This window comes from Xenopus laevis, chromosome 2L (assembly GCF_017654675.1).
Source record: "Xenopus laevis strain J_2021 chromosome 2L, Xenopus_laevis_v10.1, whole genome shotgun sequence".
NCBI lineage: Eukaryota > Metazoa > Chordata > Amphibia > Anura > Pipidae > Xenopus > Xenopus laevis.
Window position 1 is genome coordinate 178044301 of NC_054373.1, and position 18124 is coordinate 178062424.

Sequence of the window (18124 nt, forward strand, 5' to 3'; positions counted from 1 at the left end):
ATAAAAGGGGCTCTTGTGAGTTATTTAAATATGTCTAACCTGCATCCTATTTAGCCAAATAGGATCCAGAGGAAAGAACTACATTTTCTCGTCTAAATGTGATCCTTGTGAACCGGCCGTATTACGAGCAGCCTCCCATCTCCCTTTCATTCATAAACAATTAATGGGGACGGACAAAATGCTCTCCTAATGGGCTTAAATGTTTCAGCGGCCTGCCTGAGCTTTATTCAAAAGTATCAGTTGGCAGCGAGATGTTGAAAAGTGTATAAAGAGGATTCAGTCACAGGAGATTAAACATGCAGGCGGCTTTTGTATCAGCTCATAGAGGAGTTCCTGTTACTCAGTCAGAAGGATCCTCATCTCTATAACCCAAGTTTTTACATGAAGTACTTGCACATCACAGTCGCTGTGTATCCCGTCGTGTTGTGGTTTCCATACAGTAGGGCCCCCCCCCCCCTCAGTGAGCCCCAGAGCATTGATTGGGTGATATTTGAAGAGAATGCCGACTTGCTCTCTGTAATGCTTCTTAGGCCATAAAGGGACACGGTCATTGGAAAAAAATTTTTTCAAAACGCATCAGTTAATAGTGCTGCTCCAGCAGATTTCTGCACTGAAATCCAATTCTCAAAAGAACAAACAGTTTTTTGTTTTTTTTTAATCTGACATGGGGCTAGACATATTGTCAGTTTCCCAGCTGCCCCAGATATGTGACTTGTGCTCTGATAAACTTTAGTCACTCTTTACTGCTGTACTTCAAGTTGGAGTGATATCACCCCCTCCCTTTCCCCCCAGCAGCCTAACAAAAGAACAATGGGAAGGTAACCAGATAGCAGCTCCCTAACACAAGATAACAGCTGCCTGGTCGATCTAAGAACAACACTCAATAGTATAATCCAGGTCCCACTGAGACACATTCAGTTACATTGAGTAGGAGAAAGAACAGCCTGTCAGAAAGCAGTGTCATCCTAAAGTGCTGGCTCTTTCTGAAAGCACATGACCAGGCAAAATGACCTGAGATGCACCTACACACCAATATTACAACTAAATACACTTGCTGGTTCAGGAATGAAATTTTATATTGTAGAGTGAATTATTTGCAGTGTAAACAGTGTCATTTAGAAATAAAAACTACACCATAAAAATCATGACATAATCCATTCAGCTATGACTGGTTGACTGATAACAGCAAGGTGTTAATATCTTTGTTTTCTTGTTTTCTGCTAAGTGGGGGTCCTGACTAAATGTTGGACAGCAAAGTGAGCAATATTGTCTTTTAAATTAGGGTTAAGAAAGGAAAGCTTTTGTTTGCTGCTAGTGACTGCAGGGATCAGTCGTACCCCTGTTAATATCTGTCAGCTTTTGCAATGATTATTTCTATTTATGCTTACTATTTTTTTTATTCAGGCTGGGGACATCACTTTCTGCTAGTTTTCCAAAAGCTGTTACTGAAGGAGGCAACAACACAACTAGTTTGCTGGGAATAAGAGTTCCTCCACCTGGGACACCATGCCTGGATCACTGCCGAGCTGGGCAGGTAGAGAAATTGTCATTTTTTACTCATTATTTGTCTGTAACCACATAGCATTTACAAAGCAGCAATAGATATCACAACGGAATGCAGGAAAAGTAGGACATGTAAAAATACTAGGGATGCACCAAATCTAGGATTCGGTTCCGGAATCCGAATCCTTCGGCCGAATCCACGGTGAAAGATTCGGCCAAATACTGAACAGAATCCTAATTTGCATATGTAAATTAGGGGCGGGTATGGAAATCACGTGACTTTTCGTCACAAAAGAAGAATTTGTTCCACTTTTTTCTTTTCTGCCCCTAATTTGCATATGCAAATTAGGATTCGGTTCAGTATTAGGCTGAATCTTTCACCAAGGATTCGTGGATTCGGCCGAATCCAAAATAGTGGAATCGGTGCATCTCTAAAAAATACATACACATGTTAACCAGTATAAGGGCAAGGCCAGACATGGCGTTTTTGCAGCGTTTTTACGTTGCGTTTTTTAAAAAAGAACAGCCAGGCGTAAATAGGCACTACCACTGAAACTAATGGAAAACGCACTATGGCAATTCACAAAGGGCGCTTGCAAGCCGAAATCCGCCACAGGACGCCAGTATTGGCGTTTTTTAGCAGAAACGCCAATACGTCAAGAAACTACCAAATCAATAGATTCTATGGGATCTGCAAGTTTGAAACCACACTTTACGTAAATACGCAGCGTATTTTAAATATGGCGTCCAAATTCAATGAGAACAATGAGAAATGCATGTTGGGAAAAGAATCCTACGTGTTGAAAAACGTATTAAAAACGCATGTTGACGGTCGCATGTGGTTTCAGTGGCGTATTTACGCCTGGCTGTTCTTTTTTAAAAACGCAACGTAAAAACGCCGCAAAAACGCCACGTCTGGCCTTGCCCTAAGGTGTGAAGAGAGCTCATTTATAAACACTGGGTAAATTTGCACCTGGACAGTATCCCATAGCAACCAACCAGTGATTAGGTTTTTCCAGCCAGCTGGAAGGAAAACAATGAAAGCAAACATCTGATTGGTTGTTGTGGGTCACTGCCCAGTTACAACAATGTGAGTGGTAGCTGTACAAAGTGTACAGATTGGCATTCTCTGTTGAATTTGTGCTCCTCTACATACTTGATTATTACATAATCTTAAATGGTGCTTTTTTTAGATAATGTTTCTTTGTTTTTTTTGCAATGCGTACACCACCCAATACTGGTTTCTTGCACCTCTGTATCTTTATTGGGATTTACAAAAACAGTTAATAAAAACAGAGTGGGAACTGTTTAATTGGCAACATTAAGGGGATTATTTATTAAAATCTGAATGTTAAAATCTCAAAAAATTCTATTTTTTCACTAGAAAACTCAAAATTTTTGAGGAAAAAAAACCTTTTCTCTCAAGGTGGCCATACACGGGCCGATAAAAGCTGCCGACAGACCGTGTCGGCAGCTTATTGGCCCGTGTATGGGGGCCCCCGACGGGCTTCCCCGATCGAGATCTGGCCGAAAGTCGGCCAGATCTCGATCGGATGGGATTAAAAATCCCGTCGGATCGCGGCCGCATCTGTTCGTTGATGCGGTCCCGCGATCCGACCGCCCGTTTGGCGAACGCTAGGATCCGATCGTTGGGCCCTAGGGCCCACGATCGGATCAGCCCGATATTGCCCACCTCAAGGTGGGCATATCGGAGGGAGATCCGCTCGTATGGCGACATCGCCAAACGAGCGGATCTATCCGTGTATGGCCACCTTTAGACCTGTCGAGGTCCTGCATAAGTCAATGGGAGAGGCACCTATCTCAATTTGAAGTGTTCCTGGTCTGTGTTGGCTTTAGCACAAAAATCTGTCTTTTTCAGGGTTTTTGGGCAAAAACTCGAAACCGTTGAGCTATTCGGGAAAAAAGCAAGAAAAAACTGATTTTATTAAACTCCAATTAAATTGAGTTTTTTTAATTAATAAGTAAGTTAAAATCAGGCATGGGAGTTTTGGTTTTTTTTAAAAATAAAATATGAGATAAATTTGGATTTTAGTAAATAACCCCCTAATATTTAAACGGTAACTCTAAAAGCTAAAGAACAAAAGGCAAACAATAGCAGTTGTATTGTATATAGCTACAACGTAATCTAATTCTTGTTCACACCTGGATGGTGACAGTCCCTGTCCGTTTGCTAAGTGACCTTTAATGTGCAGAAACACTGATCCAGTTATTAATATGGACTCTATTCATTTCTGTTTCTGTAGGAACTTTGCTACCTGTGTATGCAACGAGCCCAAAAGAACATCCCCGTGTACTTTACAGAAGAGAGGAGACTGAAAGAGCAGGAGGAACAGCGAATACTGCAAGAGTACCAGCAAATGAAAGACCAGGAAGCTTTGCTCAAATTCCAGGTATTCTCTAAAGTTCACATATACATTTTTTATCCAGCCATTAATTGTTGGTTTGCATTATTTCCAGCCACCGTTTCCATTTACGTTTAGGTAAACAAGTATAAAATGGTATACAAAAAAAAATGATGCTTGCTTTATATTATGGATGCACCAAATCCACTATCCTGAATCCCTCATGAAATTGCAATTAATCCGAACTCTAATTTGCTTATGCATTTGTCTATGCAAATTAGGGACAGGAAAAAAGTGGAAAAAACAAAATTTTTACTTCCTCTATTTGGGACAAAAAGTTGTGATTTCACTTCCCGCCCCTAATTTGCAATTAGGATTTGGATTCGGTTTGACCCGGCACGAGGATTCATCTGAATTCGAATCCTGCTGAAAAAGGCCAAATCCAGAACCGAATCCTGGATTTGGTGCACCCTCAGGACCGCCATCAGAAATCGCAGGGCTCCGCGGACAAAATTTCCTTGGGCTGCACCCACCGCAAGCCCCACCTACAGGTCCGCCCTCCCCACCCCACAGGTCCGCCCCCCCCACCACACAGTAAAAAAACAAAAAAAATATTGGTGGCTAGGGTTCCCACATGTTAATAAAAAAATAAAAAGATATTGGTGGTCAGGGCCCCCCATAAAAAACATTTGTGGCCAGGGCCCCTCCATTAAAAAATATTGGTGGCTAGGACCCCACATGAGAAAAAAAAATTGGTGGCCAGGGCCCCCCCACACACATTATGAGAAAATTGGTTGCCAGGGCCCCTTAAACGTCCATGCCTTCCCGAAGTCAGCAGCTCTCAGAAACATGGGGGGCCCGACTAATCAAGTAAGTGTGGTGTGGCCAGGCCCCCCTTACCCTTGGGGCCCCCTACAACTCTCCCCCCCTGTCCCCCCCCTGATGGCTGCCCTGTGCACCCCTACTATATATAATTTCCCCTTCATTGTTGGAAGAATTTACATGGACACATTGGTTCACTAAAGATATGACCCTAATTTTTGCCTTGAAATTTAAAAAAAATCTATTATCGGTAAACAAAAAAAGTGGCGAATTCAGTTGTCCATACCCTTAAATACACAAATGTAAGGGTTTTGGATTTGGTTGGGCTGAACACGAAGAATTCCATGCATCCCTAGCGATAAATAAAGGCTGATCTGTAAAACAGAAGCAGAAGAGAAAAACCAGCGTATATTCCTGGAGACGCACATGTAACGGAGAGCAAATGACATGCCACTAGCAGTGAAATGAGAAGCTTTGTAATACTAGCAGCTCAATGAAAGGGATCAGGTTGGGTTTCCCCAGCCCTTACAGAAACATAATGCCAAAGGAGAAGTATCACTAGAATCATAAACTAGACTAATGAGCCATGGATAAAGAACAGGTAGAGTGCAGAATATACAGTATCTTATAGAGACAAGTACTTGAGAAATTGCTTTTGGGTGTGGGCTTAATATATCATTGCAGAGTTGCTCCCAAAATTGTGTTTTTAGGAGCTGTTGCATCAACTGGTACAATTTTAAATAAGTGATTGTGTTTAGACTTGATTAAATAATCCATCAATGGTATGATATTAAAGGAACAGGTCAGTGTGAAAATAAAATCTGGGTAAATAGATAGGCTGTGCAAAATAAAAATGTATCTAATATAGTTAGTTAGCCAAAAATGTAATGTATAAAGACTGGAGTGACTGGATGTGTAACGTAATAGCCAGAACACTACTTCCTGCTTTTCAGCTCTCTAACTCTGAGTTAGTCAGCGACATGGGACATATCTGTTCAGTGAGTTTGCAATTGATCCTCAGCATTCAGCTCAGATTCAAAAGCAACAGATATGACCCATGTGGTCCCCCCTCAATTCTCTGATTGGTTACTGCCTGGTAACCAATCAGTGTAAACCAAGAGAGCTGAAAAGCAGGAAGTAGTGTTCTGGCTATTATGTTACACATCCAGTCACTCCAGCCTTTATACATTACTTTTGGCTAACTAACTATATTAGACACAGTTTTTATTTTGCACAGCCTATTTATTTACCCAGTTTTTATTTTTACACTTAACAATTTCTTTAAAGAATATGAATTCATGCAGTGCACATATATGTATATCTTACCAGTGGCTTCCCATGCCTCTAGCACAGTTATAATTGAATTTGTCAAACACAAAACTGAAGTCAATCAGATCCTAATACAAAAAGAAAGAGAGGTCTCTGGGCCTCCAGCTAATCAGTTCAGATATCGTCGAGTCTCTATAAATAAAAAGTAACCTTTAATACCCATCACATAAACACAAACTCAAGATGCATTGCTCCTCGCACTTGGGAGCAGTGTGGCTGTGTCCCTAAAATACCCTCATGGATAACCCCAGGTACCCTCCCTTCCAATAGTGAAGGTGCCAAGATTATGGCCGCAAGAGCCGAAGACAAGACTCGCGCATGCACGCTATATCTATGGCGGAATAGTAAGCCTATTTAAAGATGGAGGAAACGCGCCAGCCACTTATGCCCCTGATGAAGCCGAGCGATCGGTGAAACATGTAGGGTGGTATAGGTGGATAGAGGATGACTAGCTCCCACTCGTTCCCCATGTATACAGGCAGGAAATCGTGGGTGGCACGATTGGAAGGGAGGGTACCTGGGGTTATCCATGAGGGTAGCTGAATATGCGACTTGCGCAAGAACTTTAACTCAGAAGTGATTGCTTATCATCACCACCATTCCACCTTTTGCTTCGATTTTAATATTTGTGGTTTTTATGGACACGGTCCCACACTGCTCCCTAAGTGCGAGGAGGAGTGCGTCTTGAGTTTGGGGCAGCGTGCTTTTTAGTTATGGCTATTGTTATGGCTATTAAAGGTTACGTTTTACTGATAGAGAATCGAAGATATCTGAACTGGTTAGCTGGAAGCCCAGAGGCTATACAAGCCCTCTCTTTCTTTTTGTATTAGCCTCTGATTGACTTCAGTTTTGTGTTTGATAAATTCAGTATATGAATACTAACCTGCGGATACAACATATAAAGCTTAGTTTGAGACTCACATTAAGGTTTAACAGTTATAACTTAGCATTATTTGAAGGAACAGTAACATCAAAAAATGAAAGTGTTTTAAAGTAATACAAATATAAAGCAGTGTTGCCCTGCACTAGTAAAGCTGGTGTGTTTGCTTCAGAAACACTTCTATTGTTTATATTAATTAACTGCTGTGTAACAATGGGGGCAGCCATTCAAAGGAGAAAAGGCTCAGGTTACACAGCAGATAAGCTCTGTAGAACATAATGGTGTTATCTGTTAGCCACTATTTAACCTGTGCCATATAGACTTTTTTCAATTTCCACCATTGCTACACAGCAGCTTGTTTATATGAACTATAGTAGTACTTATCTGTTATCTACTGTGTATCCTGTGCTTGAATGGCTGCCCCCATGGCTACACAGCAGCTTGTTTATATAAACTATAGTAGTACTTATCTGTTATTTACTCTGTATCCTGTGCTTGAATGGCTGCCCCCATGGCTACACAGCAGCTTGTTTATATAAACTATAGTAGTACTTATCTGTTATCTACTGTGTATCCTGTGCTTGAATGGCTGCCCCCATGGCTACACAGCAGCTTGTTTATATAAACTATAGTAGTACTTATCTCTTATCTACTGTGTATCCTGTGCTTGAATGGCTGCCCCCATGGCTACACAGCAGCTTGTTTATATAAACTATAGTAGTACTTATCTGTTATCTACTGTGTATCCTGTGCTTGAATGGCTGCCCCCATGGCTACACAGCAGCTTGTTTATATAAACTATAGTAGTACTTATCTCTTATCTACTGTGTATCCTGTGCTTGAATGGCTGCCCCCATGGCTACACAGCAGCTTGTTTATATAAACTATAGTAGTACTTATCTGTTATCTACTGTGTATCCTGTGCTTGAATGGCTGCCCCATGGCTACACAGCAGCTTGTTTATATAAACTATAGTAGTACTTTATCTGTTATCTACTGTGTATCCTGTGCTTGAATGGCTGCCTCCATGGCTACACAGCAGCTTGTTTATATAAACTATAGTAGTACTTATCTGTTATCTACTGTGTATCCTGTGCTTGAATGGCTGCCCCATGGCTACACAGCAGCTTGTTTATATAAACTATAGTAGTACTTATCTGTTATCTACTGTGTATCCTGTGCTTGAATGGCTGCCCCATGGCTACACAGCAGCTTGTTTATATAAACTATAGTAGTACTTATCTGTTATCTACTGTGTATCCTGTGCTTGAATGGCTGCCCCCATGGCTACACAGCAGCTTGTTTATATGAACTATAGTAGTGTTTCTGAAGCAAACACACCAGTTTTACCAGTGCAGCTCAACAGTACGTGATGTTTTCATTTTAATTTTTTAGTGTTACTGTTCCTTTAAGATACTGTAATTGGAACAAAACAATGTGTAAAACTAGCAACTTTAAAAAAAGATGATCTCATTTTATATTGTTGCATTATCTTCACATATTTCCTCTCTCTCGCTCAGCTGGCTTCCCTTGCAAACAGAAAAGAGTACGAGAAAGATGCCGCCTATAACATGGGAGTAGCCGAAGCTGTGAGAAATGAAAAGAATAAAAGAAACACTGATTTCTATGTAAGAACATTTGACTGTTCCCTGTAGCCGCTGCCAGTGGCATAATATGAAGTTATAGGGCCCCACAGCTAAAACCCCCAGGACCCCCCAGCAGTCACACTCTGCTTTCTCTATTGTTACATCCCTGGCTACTATTAGGCAGATGATCTGCTGTATGTTCTATATCCTTAAACGGGTTGTTCACCTTCCAAACACCTTATTCAGTTCAGTTGTTTTCAGATTGTTCCCCAGAAATAAAGACTTTTTTCAATTATTTTCCATTATTTATTTTTTGCTGCTTTTCCAAAATCTAAGTGTAAAGTTGAATGTTTGTGTCTCTGGTGTTTGAGTCTGGCAGCTCAGTAATTCAGGTGCAGATTCTAAGGGTAAGGGCAACGCTGCTATTTCAGGAGATTAGTCACCCAGCGACAAATCGGTTCTTCTTAGGGCGACTAATCTCCCCAAACTGCCTTCCCGCTGGCGATTTAGATTCTGGTCGGCGGGAAGGCAGTTTGGGGAGATTAGTTTCGTTTTCCGAAGTCGCCCGAATTTGCCTTCTGGTTCTTCTGGGACTAAGGTTGATCCAACTGCCATTCCGCCGTTGATTTACATTCTAGCCGGCGGTAGGCAGTTCGGGGAGATTAGTCGCCTGAAGAAAAACCGATTTGTCGCTGGGCGGCTAATCTTCCAAAATGGCAGCGTGTGCCCCGGTCCTAAACTGTTACAATTTTGCTACATTTCAGCTGCCTGTAATTAAACCCAGAGATTCTGCTCAGCAGGGGCAAAGATAAGAAATGGATCAACTAAATGTATCAATTTAGAACAGTTTACATGGTCGGCGACCCCCCCCTCCCAGAGCTGCTTTAGAAGGTGAAAAATGACGCTTTACACTTCAATATTAAAAAAACAATGACAAATAGAAAATAGAAAGTAATTGGAAAAAAATTATTAATGGTGATCAATTAGAAAACACCTAGTTGTTTGAAGATGAACAAACCCTTTAATTATAAAATTCAAATTTTTAGAGGGAAAAAAAACCTTGAACATTTAGAGATTTATTATACCCCCAAAGCTAAAAATCTCAATGTGAAAATGCTCCATCTAAAACCTGTCGAGGTCATGTAGAATTCAATGGCAGATGCCCCTGAAGTTGTTTCTTGACATTGTGATTGGCTCTGGATAATCCAATAAAGTCGGAAATTTCGTCCAATAATCTGATAAAGTCGAATTTTCGCGGTAACAATTTTATTAAGATGAATTTTTGAATCATACAATTTAAATTCATGCATGACTTTGTCACAATGTTTTTTCGCTCAGACTTTTTCGAGAAGAATTATTGATAAATCAGTTCAATTAGTGAATGGAAGTCTGGTCGACTTTGTTTTAATAAAAAAAATGCGATTAATTCGAGTTTTAGTAAATAACCCCCTAAGTCTCACATACAGAAAAGTCAGATTGTTGATTTCACGTAGGGGGTTATATATCGAAGGTCGAATGTTAGAGACTTTTTTTATACATCAAATGAACTTGAATGAACTCACAACTCGAATGTTTTCTTCTCTGCGAGTTCGAGTAACAAAACCCGAAAACTCAAATTAATCCGCTCGAATTATTTGAGTTTCCGGCAAAATCCTTAAAAAAAAAAAAACATCATGAAGGCTACAGCAATTCAATGACAACTTCATATGGTTCAAGGGACCTCTGCACTGACTCCTACAATTTTAGATGTATTTTCGGATTTAAGATATTTCCAGGGTCAGGGTATAATAAATTTCGAACAATTCGAGTTTTTTTGGAAAAAATTCAAGATTTTTTTAACCCTGAAAATGTTTCACCAAAAAAAATCAACTCGAAAACTTGAATTTTCATGGAAAACACAACTCGAACCTTAAAAAATAACCCCCATAATGTTTTCATTGATTATTTTCTACTTTCAATCTCTCACAATTTATCTCTATCTTTTTACTTTCAGAAATCCTACTTTTTTCAGAAAAGGCCTCTGACACCCCCAGCACTTCTCAAGCAAGGGCAATGCTACCAGTCATTGACAAAGCAAATAGCAGAGAAAAAATCCAAAGAGTTGACGTTAAAACAGGACAAGGATCTGCTGGACAGACTGGAACGAGTGCAGCTTTCAGAGGAGTAAGGACCTGACTTCTTATTCTTAAAGGGGTTGTTCACCTTCCAAACACTTTTTTCAGTTCAATTGTTTTCAGATTGTTCACCCGAAATAAATACTTATAAATACCCTTAATAAAGGGCAGATGGTCTGGCCGGTTGTGCACGAGGTGAGTAACTTCTATTAAGCATAACAGCTCACTTCGCTCCCTTGGTTGGCAGCTCTCCCCCCCCCCCCCGGGTCCTTCCTAATGCTTCACTGCCTGTTCCTCCGCTTCTTCTCTAGGCTATAGCGCCGTACACTTCTTACAAAGCTAAAGCCTCTCTCCCCCGACTCTTTCTCAACACAAGCAAAGTCTTTTGTTGACTGGACAGCCTTTTTTTCAATCAGTGCATCGGCGCTTACACCTTAAGGGCAAGAGAAAGCATGGGGGGAGACTTTGTGCACGCCGCAGTGGAACGCAGCATACTTCCGAGTTCCGGCGGCCATCTTGCGCACCTTTTCTTCACCTTGTGGCGCACCGGCTCACAGCACCGCTCCAGCGCACACGGGAGCAGAGATAGGAGCCCTGACTAGAGCCTTCTCCAGCTGAAAGCTCATGTGGCCACCACCCCTCACCCTCGCCTTCTACTTTCAAGCACATGACAGAAGGTAGACCAGCGGGGTTATTCACCAGGGCAGGGGGAGGGCTGCCAGAACAGCGCAGGCAACATTTTTTGCCTGCACTACATGCCAAATTAAGCTGCCCGGTGGACAGGGGGAGCCACTTTGCAGGTTTTGCTTAGTGGGGCAGGGAATAGCACCCACTCCAGGTGTTACCACAAGCCCAGCAGCAGCATTAACAGAGAACTCTGCTGTGGAATGTACTTCCCAGGAACAAGGGCCCAGTACTTTTTCTGACATACCAGCTCCACTGTGAGTAGGGTTGCCACCTGGCCTGGCCAGTAAAAATGATGGTTGATATTATTAATAGGAAAAAAAGATAAATATATAGGAAGGCCGGTATTTTTTTCCAGAAAAGGTGGCAACCCTAACTGTGGGCCATTCAACTAACTCACTCACTAGCTTCTCTGCAGGGACTTCCCTCCATCGCTGACAATCTGGGTAGGGTGTTGGCCAAACTAGACCACAAAACAAGGAGCAAACGCACGCGGGCAGACATCGCTAAAGCTGACACCGCTCCCGACGCCCTATCTGAGGAATCATCAGCTGAACAGGCCTCTTCTCACTCGGAGGGAGAGCTACCACCATCTGACATCTCATCAGGTGAAGAGGAGGAAAATTTAGAGGACCGCAGAGACTGTGATACTCAGCATGACGTGGAGGGTATTATTAAGGGTGTTAAAGAAGTGTTAAATATATCTCAAACACCCAAGTCGCAGGAGGATTCTGGCTTGTTCAAGAGAAAGCATAAGTCCAAAATCTGTTTTCCCTCTCACGAACATCTCCTTAGCATAATTCAGGAGGAGTGGAGTTCACCAGAACAAAAATTTCAGGCGACCAGGAAATTTTCCAAATCTTATCCCTTTCCGAAAGGAATTGGTGGACAAGTGGGCTAATCCCCCAGCAGTGGACGCACTGGTGGCCAAGTCCACTTGTTTGCCGGTCACAGATGTGGCGGCCTTCAAAGATCTGTCCTACAGATGAATGGAGGGATTCCTAAGGTCAATTTATTTTTCGTCTGGCTCATCCTTATGCCCATGCCTTGGCTCGGCCTGGGTGGCCAGAGCTATACAAGCTTGGTCAGAAATCCCTTATCAAAGACATTCAAGAGGGGGTTCCTAAAACCGACCTCTTACCATCAGCACAAGCAATAGCGAAAGCATCGGCCTACCTGTGTTGCGACACCGCACTAGACACATCACAAATTACAGCTTGCACTTCGGCTCTTTCCATTGCGGCATGCAGAACACTGCTTAAAAATTGGTCTGCAGACCTTAGTTCCAAGAAGTCCTTGACATCACTTCCTTTCAAAGGACAACACCTTTTTGGGGAGGAGCTCAAAAAGATTATTCCCCAGGCCACCGGAGGAAAAAGCATGTTTCTCCTACAAACCAAGAGTAGAGCTACTACATCCGCCAGATGCAGAAATTTTTTTCGTGGCACAAGTGGCCGTTACACACGAAGAAACAACTCACCACAGCGCTCACACTTTCGAGCCAAAGCAAATGACAAAAATCGCACACACTGGAAGTCCAACCGACCCAATAACAAACCCACTACAGACAAGTCTACGTCGGCTTGATGGGCCACCCCTTCCGGAGTCGTAGGAGCATATTGGGGGTAGGTTGCTTTGATTCCGGGAGGTGTGGAACAGCCATTGTTCAGATGTGTGGGTAAAAGAGATCATATCCGAGGGATACCACCTAGATTTTTCAGCCAAGCCCCCCAAAGATTCATCATGTCCAGAGTACGCTCAGACCCAACAAGGCAAGTGCCCTCTTAGAGTGCATCACCAGCATGGAACAAGCCAGGGTGATTCTTCCAGTACCATACTCGGAGAGATTCTCTGGATTCTATTCCAACATTTTCATAGTGCCAAAGAAAAACGGATCATTCAGACCTGTTCTGAATCTCAAGCAGCTAAACAAGTTTATCAGGTCCATCCAATTCAAAATGGAGACCTTGAGGTCGGTGATTCGGGGGATGGAGTAAGAACAACTGAGGATGTCTATCGATATCAAGGACGCATACCTCCATGTACTGATCTGGGCCCCGCTGCGCACCACTGTTTCCTTCAGTTTGCATTCATGAACCGCCACTACCAGTTTGTAGCACTACTGTTTGGACTCTTGTCAGCCCCCAGAGTGTTCACAAAACTAATGGCAGTTTCAGCAGCAGCCTTACGTCTGCAAGGAATTTCAGTCACACCTTATCTGGACGTTCTACTTTTGAAAGCCAGATTGGAGGAAAAGGCCAGGGAGGATTGGGAACTGGCAGTCAAGCTTCTACAAAGCTTCGGCTGGACCATAAACTGGTCAAAGTCCAATTTGCAACCCAGTCACCAAATGACATTTCTGGGCCTCGAATTCAACACCATCACTCAAATGGTGCACCTCCCCATAGACAAACAGAAATCAAGATCAGAAATCATGTTTGTCTACTTCTCCGCAACCGGAGACCAACAGTACATCTTGGAATGCAAGTTCTGGGGCTGATGGTTTCGGCCATAGAAGCCACCCCGTTTGCTCAAATTCACTCACGGCCTCTGCAAGCGAACATTCTAACTTCATGGAAAGGAGGAAATCTGACACGCAAACTCAATCTGTCCCAATCGACAAGAGTAGCCCTCCAGTGGTGGCTACGACCAACCAACCTCGCCAACGGGCAATACTGGGCAACGCCAAATTGGAATATGATCTCCACGGACACCAGCCTGAAGGGCTGGGGCGCAACATGGGACAACCACTTGGCCCAAGGGTGGTCTCCAGGGGAGTCCAGACTCTAATAAACATTCTAGAGTTGCGAGCGGTAAGGCTGGCCTTAGTCAAATGGACAGAACTACTGCAAACAAAACCAGTTTGAGTGCAAAGCGACTGCCACCGCAGTGGCGTACATAAACCGCCAGGGAGGTACTCGCAGCAAAGCTGCACTGACGGAAGAACAACAAATTCTGAGTTGTCAACGGAGTGAAACTATCTGTCATCCACATCTCGGGAGTGTTAAACACCAAAGCAGATTATCTAAGCAGAAATCACCTGGATTCGGGAGAATGGGAACTTCACCCAGACGCATTCTCAGAACTAGTAAACCAATGGGGACAGCCGCAGATCGATCTAATGGCATCCAGAGACAAGGCAAAGGTCCCTCGATTCTTCGCTCGTTACCGAGAAATGTAGGCGGAAGGGGTGGATGCCATGACGCAGCACTGCCAATTCAGTCTAGCTTACATATTTCCCCCACTTCCCATGTTACCACGAGTACTCAAAAAGATCAGACAATCCAACATCACAGTAATAGTCGTGGCCCCATACTGGCCTCGAAGAACCTGGTTTTACGACCTTCAGGAAATGTCAATAGCACAACTGATATGTCTTCATTACAGACCGGATCTTCTGTTGCAGGGACCCATCTCACATCACAACCCCGGACTGTTCGCTTCTACGGGATGTCTCTTGAAATGGCCATCTGGCGGAAGCAGGGCTTAGCAGAAGAAGTTATCCCTACAATGCTAAAAGCTCGCAAGCCAACATCCTCGAAATCCTACCACTGAGTTTGGCAATCCTACCGAAGTTGGTGTGAAGAATCCAATCTACCATTCCTTGATCTCAACATTCCTAGAGTTCTATCATTCCTGCAGCAGGGCCTCTGGTTGGGACTAAAGCTCAGTTCTCTGAAGGTACAAGTGTCAGCTCTGTCTGTCCTATTCCAGTCCCAATTAGCCCTAGAAGACACAGTTCGTACATTTCTACTTGATCCACTGGGATCTGTGTCAGACACGTGGCTCACCTGGAAAGTGGTGTTTCTAGTGGCAATATCATCAACCAGAAGGGTGTCTGAACTAAGTGCACTGTCATCTGATCCTTCTTTCCTGATATTCCACAAGGATAAGGCAATCCTACGCATGGTCCCTTCCTTCCTTCCTAAGGTGGTATCATCCTTCCACATCAACCAAGAGATTGTAGTTCCTTCTCTCTTTCCGGATCCGAAGAATGACAAAGAACGACGGCTAGACCACATAGATGTAGTTAGAGCATTACGATGGTACCTTGAAAGGTCAAAGTCTTTTTGACGATCTCAATCACTGTTCGTACTACCAAGTGGTCCCCGCCGGGGTCAGGCTGCATCAAAAGCCACCATTGCAAGATGGATCAGGGAGACCATCTCTCAGGCTTACCTATCCAAATGAAATGCCCCACCTGAAGGTGTTCAGGCTCATTCTACTAGAGCAGTGGGCGCTTCCTGGGCATGGCACAACTCTTCTTCACTGGACCAGATCTGCAGAGCGGCAACCTGGTCCTCCGTGCAGACCTTTATAAAATTCTATAGAGTTGATACGTTTTCTTCAGCTGAAGCATCACTTAGGCGCAAGGTGCTTCATTCAGTTCTTAAGTAATGGTCAATTCTACATTCATTCCCTCGGTGCTGTTCTGGGGCTGCTTTGTTAAGTCCCCATAGTCCATGTGTCCTCATATGATGATAGAGATAACAACATTTTTTATACTCACCGTTAAAATTGTTTTAATAGGGGGACACAGGGCTTCCCACCCTGAAATTAATGTTGACCATTGGTCGCAACGGGATAATTCCCTGATTTACCTACTACTTATATTTTTTAGTAGTAATTGTCCTGCCTTCTGGAGGGTGGAGCTTAACCCCATGGTCCCTGTGTCCCCCCTATTGATCACAGAGAAACAATTTTAACGGTGAGTATAAAAAATTTAGTTTTTTCAATTACTTTCCATTATTTATTTTTTACTGTTTTTAGTTGATCCATTTCTCAGCAGCATCTCTGGAGTATTAAGAACTATTGTATCAATTCTAACAGCTGCCTGTAATGAAACTGATAAGAAATGTATCAATGTAGAACAGTTTACAGGATCGGCGACCCCCCCTTCCAGAGCTGCTTTAGAACGTGAAAAATGACACTTTACACTTCAATATTAGAAAAACGGTGACACATAGAAAATGATTGGAAAAAGTCTTTATTTCTGGGGAACTATCTGAAACCAGCTAGGTGTTTGAAGATGAACAACCCCTTCAATGCTGACCTGCGTCTATTATTGGGAACAGTAAATGTTCTTAGTTTTTCAGGTTTTTTGTTAGAGGGTATATTTACAACTGCAATCATGGTTCTGCTTGTGCAAATTTCCCTGTAATCAGTTGTGTGAATTGATTCTCATTCATTTAAGATGCATAAAAATGCACTCTTTGCACTATAGTTGTGCTTAGCACTATTCAATTTCTCCCGAAATGGTCAAATTTTTCGAGTTTTTGACCGAAAACTTTTAAAAAGTCAGATTTTCAAGCTAAACCCAGCACAGACCATTAAAATTTCAAATTGATATAAGTGCTTCTCCAACTGACTTATACGGCACCTCGGTGGATTTTTGCAGCATCGGGGTATAATAAATTTTAAAAAAAATTTAGTTTATTTTTTCCTCATGGTGATTGCACTTGAAATTGCGCTACATTGTCAATTAACCCTTTGATGTGCATTATCCGGCAATTATGGCCAAAGTTTTTTTCCAGGAATCACCCTGTGATACAACGGTTTCATGGTAAATATATCAGAATAGTGATAAGCGAATCTGAGCTGTATCAGCTGATCAAAAAACTGTAAATTTGTGAAATGCATTGAAGTCAATGGTTATATTCTCATTGCGAGTTTTACAGCCTACAATTCATTGGGGTTTATGGTAAGTGACAGCAGCACAGAGCATGTGCAGCGAATCAGCAGAAAAGAAGATGGGGAGCTACTGGGGCATCTTCTGGGGCACAGATCTTCCCTGCTAAAGGGCTGTGGTTGCCTTGGTACAGAGGCCTTTTTGAATATTTTGATGTTTTTCAAACCAGTGCCTGGTTGTTTTGACCCCAATGTGAATGACAAAACAGCTGACAGCTGAAACAAAAGCTGAAACTTTATGAACTCTCAGAAATTGCAAATAATGTTTAGACTGTCGATGTTGACCATCTACTTTAAAGGACCAGTAACAGCAAAAATGTTTTGTTAAAAAATTCGTTAGTATGCTACGGAAAAAAGACACCAACACATATTAAACTTTAAAGTCGCTTTATTAAGAAATAACTTACTGAAACTCCACTTGCGCTCCTCTTCAGAAAAGGTGATCGGCGATCCATCGTGCGGCACTCGATTTCTCCTCCCTGCCTTCCTTATAGGAAATAGCCAGGCAGGAGAAATCGAGCGCCGCATGATGGATCGTCGCCGTTTCTGAAGAGGAGCGCAAGCGGAGTTTCGGTAAGTTATTTCTTAATAAAGACTTAAAAGTTTAATATGTTGTGGTGTCTTTTCTTCGTATACTAACAAATTTTTTTTTCTGTTACTGGCCCTTTAAAGAAGATGGTCAACATCTAAAATCGAAACATTATTTGCAATTTCTGAGAGTTCATATAGTTTCAGTTTTTAATGGAGAAATAAAACTGTACATTGTTTAAAAAAGTGTTCCATGCCAAACGATGTGAGTTGCTTCAGCCAGATTACAAATGAGTTAATAAACCGGCAATCTCCGCTTGCATTGCTGGTGGTGGGTTTAACCCTGTAAGACTGTAACATTTAATGTTTGTCTGATTATGACTCAATTAATGCAACTCTCACTGTCATTTTCTACAGGCTAGCTGCTCAGAGGGCTAAATTCCTCAAAGAGAAGAATGAACAAGTACAGAGCTATAAATCTGCATTGGATACTCAGGTAATAATACTGTTTTGCATCATGGGTCTTAAAGGAGAACCAAACCCTTGCTAATAAAAACCCCACCCCCCTACACAGACCTCCTTCCTGCTCCCCCCAGCCTAGGTGGTACCTTTGTTAAATGCCCCAAA

General features: G+C 42.5%; 1 protein-coding gene across 2 annotated transcripts in view; it reads left to right on the forward strand.

Annotated features, from left to right (window-relative positions):
* ccdc81.L (coiled-coil domain containing 81 L homeolog) overlaps positions 1–18124 on the forward strand; it is a 37311-nt gene that overhangs the window by 14858 nt on the left and 4329 nt on the right. Inside the window, exons 9-13 of one of the 2 annotated variants that reach the window (XM_041582712.1) lie at positions 1405–1534; positions 3768–3914; positions 8418–8525; positions 10477–10646; positions 17915–17993. In XM_041582712.1, the coding sequence (XP_041438646.1) occupies positions 1405–1534; positions 3768–3914; positions 8418–8525; positions 10477–10646; positions 17915–17993 (634 nt within the window). The remainder of the gene's footprint in view (positions 1–1404; positions 1535–3767; positions 3915–8417; positions 8526–10476; positions 10647–17914; positions 17994–18124) is intronic. The other variant, XM_041582713.1, reaches the window with a different exon arrangement.